Raw genomic sequence first — 14,464 nt, forward strand, 5'->3', positions numbered from 1 at the left:
TATACCACCTACCACTGCTACCTGCCCCTATATATACCACCTACCACTGCTACCTGCCTCTATATATACCACCTACCACTGCTACCTGCCTCTATATATACCACCTACCACTGCTCCCTGCCCCTGTATATACCACCTACCACTACCTGCCCCTGTATATACCACCTACCACTGCTACCTGCCCCTGTATATACCACCTACCACTGCTACCTACCCCTGTATATACCACCTACCCCTCCTACCTGCGTCTATATACCACCTACCCCTGCTACCTGCCTCTATATATACCACCTACCCCTGCTACCTGCCTCTATATACCACCTACCACTGCTACCTGCCTCTTTATACCACCTACCACTGCTACCTGCCTCTATATACCACCTGCCACTACCTGCCTCTATATACCACCTACCCCTGCTACCTGCCTCTATATATACCACCTACCCCTGCTACCTGCCTCTATATACCACCTACCACTGCTACCTGCCTCTTTATACCACCTACCACTGCTACCTGCCTCTATATACCACCTACCACTGCTACCTGCCTCTACATACCACCTACCACTGCTACCTGCCTCTATATACCACCTGCCACTACCTGCCTCTATATACCACCTACCACTGCTACCTGCCTCTTTATACCACCTACCACTGCTACCTGCCTCTATATACCACCTGCCACTACCTGCCTCTATATACCACCTACCACTGCTACCTGCCTCTACATACCACCTACCACTACCTGCCTCTACAAACCACCTACTACTGCTACCTGCCTCTACACACCACCTACCACTGCTACCTGCCTCTATATACCACCTACTACTGCTACCTGCCCCTATATATACACCACCTACTACTGCTACCTGCCCCTATATATCACCTACCACTGCTCCCTCTGTCCTGTGTATCTAATCCTGCCCGGTGTATCTAATCCTGCCCTGTGTGATACTGACTGCTGAGCTGTGTATCTAATTCTGTCCTGTGTAGCAGACAGTATCACACAGGATAGGATTATATACACGGCTCAGCAGTCAGTATTACACAGGACAGGATTAGATACACAGGAAAGAATTAGATATAGGGCTCAGCATTCAGTATCACAGGACAGGATTAGATGCACAGGACAGGATTAGATACACAGCTCAGTAGTCAGAATCACACAGGACAGGATTAGATACACAGGACAGGTTTAGATACACAGGACAGGTTTAGATACACAGGACAGTATTAGACACACAGCTCAGCAGTCAGTATCTAATCCTCTCCTATGCACTCCTCTCTCCCCATGGATCGCTCTCCCTCCTATGCACTTGTCTCCCCCCAGCATGTCTCTCTCCCCATGGGTCGCTCTCCCTCCTATGCACTCCTCTCCCCCTGCATGTCTTTCGGGTAATATGGTTTAATTAAGATTAATAAAGGAATTTATTCTGGCCGTGTCTTTATTTACCATATAACTATAGGATTAGTAATGGATAGCTGTCTTATAGACGCCTCTCCATTACTAAGCCATGGAGGTGATGTCACCGGACAATATAAAGGTCACATCAAACCCCAAATATGAACCCCACTTGCTACCGCTACACGGCAAGTGGGAATTGCCAGGCAAAGCGCCAGAAAAGGCGCATCTAATAGGCGGCTGAGAGCTGACGTTTTTAGCCTGTGGGGACAATATCCATTGCCCTTTCCTAGGCTATTAATGTCAGCCAGCAGCTGTATGCATAGCATTTGCTGGTTACTAATTATAGGGGGACCCCACGTCTTTTTTTTTTTCCTTTGGGGGGGGGGGGGGGGGGGGGGTCCCCCATTTTAATAGCCAGTAGAGGCTAAGTATACAGTTAGACCAGTACACTGCTCTCCTTAAATACTCTGTGCTCCTGTTACCCTGCTCCTTCCACCATACATCTCTGTGACCTCCCTAGACCAGCACAATGCCATATGGGTCACATATAATGCTGCCATATATATTTATCACATAATACTTCCATAAAGACCACACATTATGCCGCCATATATATTTATTACATAATACTGCCATATAGATCACACATGATGCCGCCAAGTATTATGTGTGATCTGTATTATGGCATTGAGTGATCTATATGACGGTATTATATGTGATCTATATGGTGGTATTATGTTTGATCAGTATTGTGGAATGATGTAAAAACTATATGACGGTATTATATGAGAACTATATTGTGGGATTATGTGTGATCTATGTGGCAGTACTATGTGAGAATTATATGGTGGTATTGTGTGTGATCTATAGGACAGTATTATGTGATTAGTATATGGCAGTATGTGTGACCTATATGACGGTATTATGTGTGATCTATATGGCAGTATGTGTGATCTATATGGCGGCACACAGTTCAGACCAAAAGTCTGGACACACCTTCTCATTTAAAGATTTTTCTGTATTTTCATGACTTTGAAAATTGTACATTCACACTGAAGGCATCAAAACTATGAATTAACACATGTGGAATTATATACTTAATAAATATAAACTTAATACTTAATAATATAAACAACTGAAATTATGTCTTATATTCTAGGTTCTTCAAAGTAGCCACCTTATGCTTTGATGGCTGCTTTGCACACTCTTGGCATTCTCTTGATGAGCTTCAAGAGGTAGTCACAGGGAATGGTTTTCACTTCACAGGTGTGCCCTGTCAGGTTTAATAAGTGGGATTTCTTGCCTTATAAATGGGGTTGGGACCATCAGTTGTGTTGTGCAGAAGTCTGGTGGATACACAGCTGATATACTGAATAGACTGTTAGAATTTGTATTATGGCAAGAAAAAAGCAGCTAAGTAAAGAAAAACGAGTGGCCATCATTACTTTAAGAAATTAAGGTCAGTCAGTCCGAAAAATTGGGAAAACTTTGAACGTATCCCCAAGTGTAGTGGCAAAAGCTATCAAGCGCTACAAAGAAACTGGCACACATGAGGACCGCCCCAGGAAAGGAAGACCAAGAGTCACCTCTGCGTCTGAGGATCAGCAATCGCAGGTTAAAAGCAGCTCAGATTAGAGACCAGGCCAATGCCAGACAGAGTTCTAGCAGCAGACACATCTCTACAACAACTGCTAAAGGGAACCTGTCACCAACAAAATCGAAGGTGAGCTAAGCCCACCGGTATCAGGAGCTTATCTACAGCATTCTGTAATGCTGTAGATAAGCCCCCGATGTATCCTGAAAGATGAGAAAAAGAGGTTAGATTATACTCACCCAGGGGCGGTCCCAGTCCGGTTCTGGTCCGATGGGTGTCGCGGTCCGGTCCGGGGCCTCCCATCTTCTTACGATGACGTCCTCTTCTTGCATTCACGCTGCGGCTCCGGCGCAGGCGTACTTTGTCTGCCCTGTTGAAGGCAGAGCTAAGTACTGCAGTGAGCAGGCGCCGGGAAAGGTCAGAGAGGCCCGGCGCCTGCGCAGTGCAGTACTTTGCTCTGCCCTCAACAGGGCAGACAAAGTACGCCTGCGCAGGAGCTGCGGCGTGAATACAAGAAGAAGACATCGTAAGAAGATGGGAGGCCCCGGACCGGACCGCGACGCCCATCGGACCCGGACCGCTCCTGGGTGAGTATAATCTAACCTCTTTTTCTTATCTTTCAGGTTACATCGGGGGCTTATCTACAGCATTCGATTTTGGGGGTGACAGATTCCCTTTAAGAGGAGACTTTGTGCAGCAGGCCTTCATGGTAAAATAGCTGCTAGGAAACCACTGCTAAGGACAGGCAACAAGCAGAAGAGACTTGTTTGGGCTAAAGAAAACAAGGAATGGAGATTTGACCAGTGGAAATCTGTGCTTTGGTCTGATGAGTCCAAATTTTAGATCTTTGGTTCCTACCACCGTGTCTTTGTGCAACGCAGAAAAGGTGAACGGATGGACTCTACATGCCTGGTTCCCACCGTGAAGCATGGAGGAGGAGGTGTGATGGTGTGGGGGTGCTTTGCTGGTGACACTGTTGGTGGTTTATTCAAAATTGAAGGCATACTGAACCAGCATGGCTACCACAGCATCTTGCAGCGGCATGCTATTCCATCCGGTTTGCGTTTAGTTGGACCAGCATTTATTTTTCAACAGGACAATTACCCCAAACACACCTCCAGGCTGTGTAAGGGCTATCTGACCAAGAAGGAGAGTGATGGGGTGCTACGCCAGATGACCTGGCCTCCACAGTCACCAGACCTGAACCCAATCGAGATGGTTTGGGTTCAGATGGACCGCAGAGTGAAGGCAAAAGGGTCAACAAGTGCTAAGCATCTCTGGGAACTCCTTCAAGATTGTTGGAAGACCATTCCCGGTGACTACCTCTTGAAGCTCATCAAGAGAATGCCAAGAGTGTGCAAAGCAGTCATCAAAGCAAAAGGTGGCTACTTTGAAGAACCTAGAATAGAAGACAAAAAAGTGTGAAACAACTGAAAAGAAGTATATAATTCCACATGTGTTAATTCATAGTTTTGATGCCTTCAGTGTGAATGTACAATTTTCATAGTCATGAAAATACAGAAAAATCTTTAAATGAGAAGGTGTATCCAAACTTTTGGTCTGTACTGTATGTGAGAATTATATGGTGGTATTATGTGAGAAGTATATGTCGGCATTATGTGAGATCTATATGGTGGCATCATGGGTGATCTATACGGCGGCATTATAGGTGATCTATATGGCGGCATTATGGGTGAACTATATGGCAGTATTATGTGTGATCTACATGGTGGTATTGTGTGTGATCTATATGACGGTATGTGAGAAGTATATGGCGGTATTATGTGTGATGTATATGGCAGTATTAAGTGTGATCTACGTGGCGGTATTATGTGAGAACTATGACAGTATTATGTGAGAACTATATGAGAGTATTATGTGTGATCTATATGGCGGTATTATGTGTGATCTATATGGCGGTATTATGTGTGATCTATATGGCGGTATTATGTGTGATCTATATGGCGGTATTATGTGTGATCTATATGGCGGTATTATGTGTGATCTATATGACGGTATTATGTGTGATCTATATGACGGTATGTGAGAAGTACCTGCACGCGGGTCTGGGGTAATAGAGGGGGCAGCATGACCTCCAGTTAGGTGCAGTCAGGGGAGGGCTAATGAGGCAGCTGATGAGAGGGGTCTCATTTTTATCGTTACTATATATGGCTACATTTCCCCTCAGCACCACCCCGTACTGCGCCTTTTGCCTCGCTTTCACACATCGCCAGGACAGGATCTCACGAGGGGACTGGAGTCTTTGCATGCAATGTCTGGATCAGAACAGGCCATCAATCAGCAGAAATGTTTCCTGGAGTTCTGTGGAGCAGACAAGCAGATGGTCCATCCATGTGTATAAAAGACAGTGCTCTATGTAAATCCCTGGCTGCTCCGCGCACCAAACAGGGTGCCCCCCCAAAGAACAGCACACTGCTCTCCTGAAATACTCTGTGCTGCTGTCACCCTGCTCCCTCCACCACATATCTCCCAGAATCCTTGCTGCATGCCATCCTCTGACTGTCTACTTATCAGTATAACTTTGCAATCACCAACAAAATCGATGTTCAATGGGTTCCTAAATCTCATCCTCTCTTATCCCTTAGCAAACACCCAGAAGGGAAGGAGAGGAGACATCACACACACGTCAGCAGACTCCGCCCATAATTACTGCACTGCAGTAACGTGAGCTAGTTGTACACTAGGTTTTTGTGTCAAATTTTAGAAGCTGCTCCAACTAGTGTTTAAAAGTGGAAATGCCAAACCTTTTAAAATTATTTTTCAAATTTTACTAAATTATAAACAAATGATAATATTTTTTAAGAAAATGTAAACATTAATTCTTTACATTTTTTCAATTGCTGTAAAACATTTTTTTGGGGGATGGCACCTTCCCTTTAACACTAAAACCACCCCCTAACATTGTTTAGGACTCTCCAATTGCCGCCACCTCCCCCAACACATATTATGGTTTATTTCACATGCGTTTCTTTACTCCTTGATTCCTTTCATGGTTTTGCTGCCGCCAGTCTGAATCTACAATGTGATCATTCCAAAAAGAACAAAAAAACACAAGTGGATTAACAGGGGTGTCCAAACTTTTGTTTGTTACCAGGTACGTGGGAGACCCCACAAAACTCAAAATACACAGAAAGCACCCTACAAGATCTGCTTCCAACACTTCAACAACTATAACCAATCACTCGCTGGCCTATATCTAAACCGCAGAGCGTTACCTGTCCAGTACTCACAAGTGAATCGGTCAGCATATCTTTTCCCTCTCTGATGATACTTGTGCCCAGATGACAGTCGACCGATAACCGCTCCCCGCACCAAAACTTCAGGATGGGTTTTATCAGACGACCGCAGCGGCTTGTTGTAGACGCACATGAAATTTCTTTAAAGCAAGCAAGACCTTTTATGTATATTTCATAATATATAATTGATATATACAAATACATACATATATATGCACACATATACATACAGCGGGTGAAAAGTATTGAACACGACACCAATTTTATTAGTAAATATATTTCTAAAGATGCTATACTGACATGAAATTCTCACCAGATGTCAGTAACAACCCATCCAATCCACACAGGCAAAGAAATTAAACCACAGATGTCCATAAATCAAGTTGTGTATAATAATGAGAAATGACACAGGGAAAAAGTATTGAACACACGAATAGAGAGGTGCAAAAAGCCAGGGAAAGTCATTACACCCGCTGAAATCTATCAGTAATTAGAAAGCAAACCTGCCACTTAGTGACAAATAATATCAGCTTGTTCAACTGATGGTGTATAAAAAGATGTCTTATTATCAAGGTACCACACAAGAAACTTGTCATTATGGCAAAACCAGTGAGCGCTCTCTCAAAACCTTTGCAACCTTATTGTTGGAAACCAAGCTGATGGCATTGTTTAGAGAAGAATTTCTAAACTACTCTGAAGGTTCCAGTGAGAACTGTTGGGGCCATAATTTGTAAGGGGAAGAACATCATTTTACCATAAAATGTCCACGATCAGGTGCTCAACTCAAGATTTCAGACAGAGGAGTGAAAAGAATTATCAGAAGAGTTGTCCAAGGGCCAAGGACCACACGTGGAGAGCTACAGAAAGATCCAGAATCAGCAGGTACAAATGTTTCAAAGAAAACTATAAGTAATGTCCTCAATCTCCATGGACTGTATGCATGCTCACCATGCAAGACTCCATTGCTGAACAAAAAGCATGTACAAGCGCGTTTATTGTTTTCTCCACAATATTTAGCCTGTGAAATAATGGTAGAATATAATCTGGTCAGATGAGACTAAAATAGAACTTGTTGGATGCCATAATACACATCTTTGGAGGCCAAAAGGCATTGCATATCACCCCAAAAACAGGAGGTGTGAACATCATGGTGTGGGACTGTTATTCAGCATACAGGCACTGGCAAACTTCATATGATTGAATGAAGGATGAATAGACAAATGTATTGAGACATTCTTAATAAAAATCTGTGCCATCTAACAGGATGATGAAGATGAAACAAGGGTGGACATTTCGGGAAGACAATGATCCAAAACACACAGCCAAAGAAACTCAATTGCTTTCAGAGAAAGAAAATAAAGCTGCTATAATAGCCGAGCTGATCACAGGACCAGAATCCTACAGAAAATGTATGGAAGGAACTACAGCTCAAAGTTCATAGAAGGATCCCACAGGACCTTCAGGATGTGAAGAGTGTTTGTATGGAAGAATGGGCCAGAATCACACCTGAGCAATGCCTGCGACTAGTTTCTTCATACAGGAGGCTTCTTGAAGCTGTCATCGCCAACAAAGGCTTGTGTACTAAGTATTAAATACATTTCCTTAAGCGTGTTCAATACTTTTTCCCTGTGTCATTTCTCATTATTACACATAACAATTTATGAAGATCCATGGTGATTTCTTTGCCTATGCAGATTGGATGGGTTGACATCTGGTGAGAATTTCAAGTGAATAGAAATATATTTACTTAGAAAATTGGTGACGTGTTCACCAACCAGGCAGTTTGGTGGCCAAATCTGTGCATTTCTAGGCCCCATTGATCTGCTCTGGGTGTTTGTGATGACTGTGGCTAATCAACTGCAATGCTCAGGAAGGTATACAAGGCCAGAGAGTCCACAAGCTGATGACTATGTGCTCCAGGGAGAGCTGCTGCAAGTAACGCAATTATTTGGTTAAGAATTGTGCGCCAGGCCCAGTACTTTGTTCAGTTAGTGGCCAGCCAGCCTAGGATTTATTTTGTTTCCTTTGAGCTTTGTTGTCCTAAGGAACCAACAAAACTTGTTGCAGCCAGTTGTCTCTAACCTGCCTGGTGTGAACCGTGCCTTGAAGAAGAGTGCCTGAAGCCCCCATCTAGCCCAGAAGACTGCAATCCCAGGGGGCAAAGCATGCCATAGGTCAAGTTCACTGCACTTACAAAGTCAAACACTGCAGACATGCAGGACATACATAAAGATGTGCAGCTGCAGTTGTCAACCAGCAACCAGGGTGGATAAAAATCAATGTTTTTTTAAAAAAATCAAAAAAATCGGATTTTTTTTATTTAAATCGGATTTTTTTGATTTAAATCGGATTTTTTTCAATAAACTGCTTTTTGAGGAAAATATTTTACCATCCAAAGGTTCTTCCATCATGAGATAAAGCTGAGTTGTTTAACTCAGTAGAATAAAGGCTGTATATGTGTAACATTCACAATGCCATGCTCTTCCAGAGGTTTCTGTAGGATGCTGACTATCCAACAAGTTTGGGCATGTCAACTGAATGGAAAAAGAAACTAAACCAAAAGTGAAACCAAGCTAGAAGTGTGGAATTAAAGGGGCAGTATGAACAAAATGTGGAGGCTATTAATAGTTTATACAATTAAGACATGCTGCTTTTAAACACCTACCTATTGCCATATAGTAAAACAAAAAAGATTTTTACTTACTTTGGGGTCCCCCCCTCACCCTGGCGTTAGATCGTTGCCCCTAGTTTCGTCCGTGTAACTATGGGCGCACATGCGCACTGCTCTCACTTCTCATTTTAATCGTGATTTATATTAAAAAAAACCTTTTGATTTAAATCAGTGATTTAAATCATGATTAAAATCATGATTTAAATCGATCCGATTTAAATAGAAAAAAATCTTTTGATTTAAATCGTGATTTAAATCATGATTTAAATCGGCGTGATTTAAATCAATCCACCCTGCCAGCAACAGACTAATCATCATTTGCTCATAAATGTCTGCTGGTGCTGATAAAGGTGATGGCAAAAAACCCTCTAGTGTAGGCAAAACCTGTGTCTGCTCAGCATAGAGTGCGAGCATCACTGGAAGCAACTGCACCCGAGCATGATGTGAAAGTGTTCTTCAATATTTTGAAAGGGCTGCAGAAAGAGAGGACTGCTGGGTGGATTCCCTGGCTCAGTTTCCCAATGGGGAGCCCCAGGGGGTTTGCTTTGCCTTAAGTGATGCCAGACAATACCCACCAAGACATGGACATGGCAACCTGAATTGTGTGTTTCCCATGCAGTGTTGCCAGAATCCGGCCGGCCAACATCTGAGTAGCGTTTCCAAACTTTAAAGACAAGTGCTTGCAAGCGCTGCCCTACTTCCCTAGGAGACCGGCCACTTCCTATACACAGCAGCGGTGGCCGGGAACTTGGGAAAAACAAAACGTAAACTATAAAATTATTAATAAGTGGTAAAATGCAAAGTTGCTCGTTTTCTTAAGCATTTTGCAATATTACTAATTTATCGAGATGAGACAAACCCTTTAAAAATGGGAAACATTTAAATACAAAACATCACATTTAACAGTAATTAAAGGGGTTGGCCACTATTAACAAAGTTGTGCTATCTAACATAACTTTGGTGTAATTTGCAATATGCTGTGCAACACCTGTTTAGAAGGTCCGGAAAAGGATTTTTTTTTTTTACTTTTTTTTTTTCCATGAAGTATTCTGAAAATGGCATTTACAGGGTTCTCGTGTGACCTCATCATCCATAGAGATGAAGAAAAAAAAAAAGAGGCATGGTTTCATTAGGTAGTACGCCTTCACTGGTAGTGGCCATCCCCTTTACCGTAGCACATACCGCTGAGCCTTGTGATGTCTGCGTTGTTACTCCAAGTTTCTGTTGTGGAGATTTGGGCCTCCTGGTTGCAGGGAGCGCTCTCTTCCTTGGCTACAGCCTTTTTGGGCTTTCTGCTGCCAACCTTCCTCTTCAGAGCCCCCCAGTCATGGTCAGAGTCAGAGGTGGTCACCGCCAGGTTTCTGCTTGTGTTTTGATTCTTCGTACTAATGCCGTCAGATTTAAGTTTCTTCTTTTGTGCCCGTTTCCTGGTTTACAATTTTATAAAAATATTTTTTGATACATTTTAGCTTACATGAGTCTCACATTCACACTTCACTCTTTATACAGATCTGAAGTGCTACAGACTATTAAATTTTTGCATTTATTGGGACATATCATAGTCCTGAAGTGCACAGTCCATGGACTAACTGTATGCAGGGCTGGATTAGACATCTAGCAACTGCTATATAGGCTGGTTCGGCAGGGGCCACACTGGATTGATCCATATGGCTCCATGCTCCACCACTTACTCTGTGAAGCAACAGACGGCTGGAGCAACGCAGGAGACGTCAGGAGGCAAGATAGCAACACTTCATTGAGCCATCTGCGCTGAGCAAGAGAAGGCTGGGTTGAGTCTAGAATGGAGCTACTTCTAGGAGGCATGAATTAATAGCAGTGCATGGGTACATAGGTAACTAAGAGGAGTGATGTACTGCAGGATGATGCACTGCTAAATGGAGTGGAATATGAGGGTGCTAAGTGAAGCCATATACTGCAGGATGCGGGCTGTGTATACATGAGAGGAGTGATATACTACAGGATGCGGGCTGTGTATACATTAGAGGAGTGAGACTGCAGGATGCGGGCTGTGTATACATGAGAGGAGTGATATACTACTGGATCAGTAAAGGGTAGAGAGCTCCACTCCGACTCAGACGCCAGCAAGGTGGAGGTGGGGTACTGGTATGGGCTGGTATCATCAAAGGTGAACTTGTGGGACCTTTTCGGGTTGAGGATGGAGTGAAGCTCAACTCCCAGACCTACGGCCAGTGTCTGGAAGACAACTTCTTCAAGCAGTGGTACAGGATGAAGTCGGTATCGTTCAAGAAAAACATGATTTTCATGTGGGACAATGCTCCATCACATGCCTCCAACTAGTCCACAGCGTGGCTGGCCAGTAAAGGTCTCAAAGAAGAAAAAATAATGACATGACCCCCCTTGTTCACCTGATCTGAACCCCATAGAGAACCTTTGGTCCCTCATAAAATGTGAGATCTACAGGGAGGGAAACCAGTCCACCTCTCGGAACAGTGTCTGGAGGCTGTGGTGGCTGCTGCACGCAATGTTGATCGTAAACAGATCAAGCAACTGACAATCTATGGATGGAAGGCTGTTGAGTGTCATCATAAAGAAAGGTGGCTATATTGGTCACTAACTTTTTTTTTGTTTTGTTTTTGCATGTCAGAAATGTTTATTTCTAAATTTTGTGCAGTTATATTGGTTTACCTGGTGAAAATAAACAAGTGAGATGGGACTGTATTTGGTTTTTATTAAGTTGCCTAATAATTCTGCACAGTAATAGTTACCTGCACAAACAGATATCCTCCTAAGATAGCCAAATCTAAAAAAAAAAAAAAACACTCCAACTTCCAAAAATATTACACTTTGATATTTATGAGTCTTTTGGGTTGATTGAGAACATAGTTGTTGATCAATAATAAAAATAATCCTCTGAAATACTACTTGCCTAATAATGCTGTAATATCATCGGCCATGGCTGGAAACCCTGATCTGCCACCGCCACCGATCTCCTCCCCAGTCCTCCGTCCTGTGCTCCGCTCCCCTCCGTCCTCCTGTCCGCTCCCCCGTCCTCCTGTCTGCTCCCCCCGTGCTCCGAACCCCCCCCCCCCCCTGTGCTCCGATCCCCCCTCCCCCCTCATACTTACCGAGCCTCCCGGTGGCCGTTCGTCTGCTCCATGGGCACCGCCATCTTCCAAAATGGCGGGTGCATGCGCAGTGTACCCGCCGAATCTGCAGCCCGGCAGATTCGTTCCAGGTACATTTTGATCACTGTGATAAAACCTATCACAGTGATCAAAATAAAAAAAAGTAGGTAGGGACAATAATAAAATAAAGAAAATATATTTACCTTTATTTTTCCACTAGGGTTAGGGTTAGAACTAGGGTTAGAACTAGGGTTAGAACTAGGGTTAGAACCAGGGTTAGAACCAGGGTTAGAACCAGGGTTAGGGTTAGGCTGGGTTCACGCTGCGTTATTGGCGTCCGTTAGACGGACTACGTTACTCCGCGGCATAACGCGGTGTAACGCAGTCCGTTAACGCCGCCATTAATTCCTATGACAGACGCATCGCTAGCGCACGCCCACAATGGGCGTGCGCTAGCTATGTGCCGTCATTGAGTGACGGACCCTGGCACGCAGGCTGCAGCGTTTCCGGGTCCGTCACTGCTAGCGCAGATAGAGCAAGCAGATGCTTCATCTGCGCTAGCGCGATGACAAATTGGCACTTGCGTTAACAGCAGCCCGTTAACGCATGTGTTGAACGGGCTGCTGTTAACGCAATGTGAACCTAGCCTTAGGGTTAGGGCTAGGGTTAGAATTAGGGTTAGAATTAGGCTATGTGCACACGGTGCAGATTTGGCTGCGGATCCACGGCGGATTGGCCGCTGCGGATTGGTAGCAGTTTTCCCATCACGTTTACAGTACCTTGTAAACCTATGGAAAACCAAATCCGCTGTGCCCATGGTGCGGAAAATACAGCACGGAAACGCTGCATTGTATTTTCCGCAGCATGTCAATTCTTTGTGCGGATTCTGCAGCGTTTTACACCTTTTCCTCAATAGGAATCAGCAGATGAAATCCGCACAAAAAACACTGGAAATCCGTGGTAAATCCGCAGGTAAAACGCAGTGCCTTTTACCTGCGGATTTTTAAAAAATGGTGTGGAAAAATCTCACAAATCCGCAACGTGGGCACATAGCCTTAGGGTTAGGGTTGTAATTAGGTCTAGGGTTGGAAATAGGGTTAAGATTAGGCTTGTGGTTAGGGTTATGGTTAGGGGTGTGTTGGGGTTAGGGTTGTGGTTAGGGTTGGGATTAGGGTTAGGGTTGTGGTTAGGGGTGTGTTGGGATTGTGGTTAGGGGTGTGTTGTGGTTAGGGGTGTGTTGGGGTTAGGGTTGTGATTAGGGTTATGGCTAGAGTTGGGATTAGGGTTAGGGGTGTGTTGGGGTTAGTGTTGGAGTTAGAATTGAGGGGTTTCCACTGTTTAGGCACATCAGGGGTCTCCAAAAGCAACATGGCGCCACCATTGATTCCAGCCAATCTTGCGTTCAAAAAGTCAAAAGGTGCTCCCTCCCTCCCGAGCCCTGACGTGCGCCCAAACAGTGGTTTACCCCCACATATGGGGTACCAGCATACTAAGGACAAACTGGGCAACAACTATTGGGGTCCAATTTCTCCAGTTACCCTTGCGAAAATAAAAAATTGCTTGCTAAAACATAATTTTTGAGGAAAGAAAAATGATTTTTTATTTTCACGGCTCTTCGTTATAAACTTCTGTGAAGCACTTGGGGGTTCAAAGTGCTCACCACACATCTAGATAAGTTCCTTGGGGGGTCTAGTTTCCAAACTGGGGTCAATTGTGGGGGGTTTCTACTGTTTAGGCACATCAGGAGCTCTGCAAACGCAACATGACACCCGCAGACCATTCCATCAAAGTCTGCATTTCAAAAGTCACAACTTCCCTTCCGAGCCCCAACGTGTGCCCAGACAGTGGTTTACCCCCACATATGGGGTATCAGTGTACTCAGGACAAACTGGGCAACAACTATTGGGGTCCAATTTCTCCTGTTACCCTTGTGAAAATAAAAAATTGCTTGCTAAAACATCATGTTTAGGCACACAGGGGCTCTCCAATCGTGACATGGTGTCCGCTAACGATAGGAGCTAATTTTTCATTCAAAAAGTCAAATGGCGCTCCTTCCCTTCCGAGCCCTGCCGTGTGCCCAAACAGTGGTTTACCCCCACATGTGAGGTATCAGTGTACTCAGGAGAAATTGCCCAATAAATTTTAGGATCCATTTTATCCTGTTGCCCATGTGGAAATGAACAAATTGAGGCTAAAAGAAATTTTTTGTGAAAAAAAGTACTTTTTCATTTTTACGGATCAATTTGTGAAGCACCTGGGGGTTCAAAGTGCTCACTATGCATCTAGATAAGTTCCTTGGGGGGTCTAGTTTCCAAAATGGGGTCACATGTGGGGGGAGCTCCAATGTTTAGGCACACAGGGGCTCTCCAAACGCGACATGGTGTCCGCTAATGATTGGAGCAAATTTTTCATTCAAAAGTCAAATGGCACT

At 44.1% G+C, this 14,464-nt stretch overlaps 1 protein-coding gene across 10 annotated transcripts in view; it reads right to left on the reverse strand.

The window, feature by feature from the left end:
• The window catches only part of MIS18BP1 (MIS18 binding protein 1), a 138,385-nt gene that overhangs the window by 63,552 nt on the left and 60,369 nt on the right, over positions 1-14,464 (reverse strand). For 6 of the 10 annotated variants that reach the window (XM_077267299.1, XM_077267298.1, XM_077267295.1 and 3 more), the window contains 2 exons: positions 10,109-10,353; positions 6,235-6,395 (listed from right to left, as the gene is read on the reverse strand). In XM_077267299.1, the coding sequence (XP_077123414.1) occupies positions 6,235-6,395; positions 10,109-10,353 (406 nt within the window). The remainder of the gene's footprint in view (positions 1-6,234; positions 6,396-10,108; positions 10,354-14,464) is intronic. The other 4 variants (XM_077267297.1, XM_077267296.1, XM_077267294.1 and 1 more) reach the window with 1 other exon arrangement.

This window comes from Ranitomeya variabilis, chromosome 1, assembly GCF_051348905.1.
Source record: "Ranitomeya variabilis isolate aRanVar5 chromosome 1, aRanVar5.hap1, whole genome shotgun sequence".
NCBI lineage: Eukaryota > Metazoa > Chordata > Amphibia > Anura > Dendrobatidae > Ranitomeya > Ranitomeya variabilis.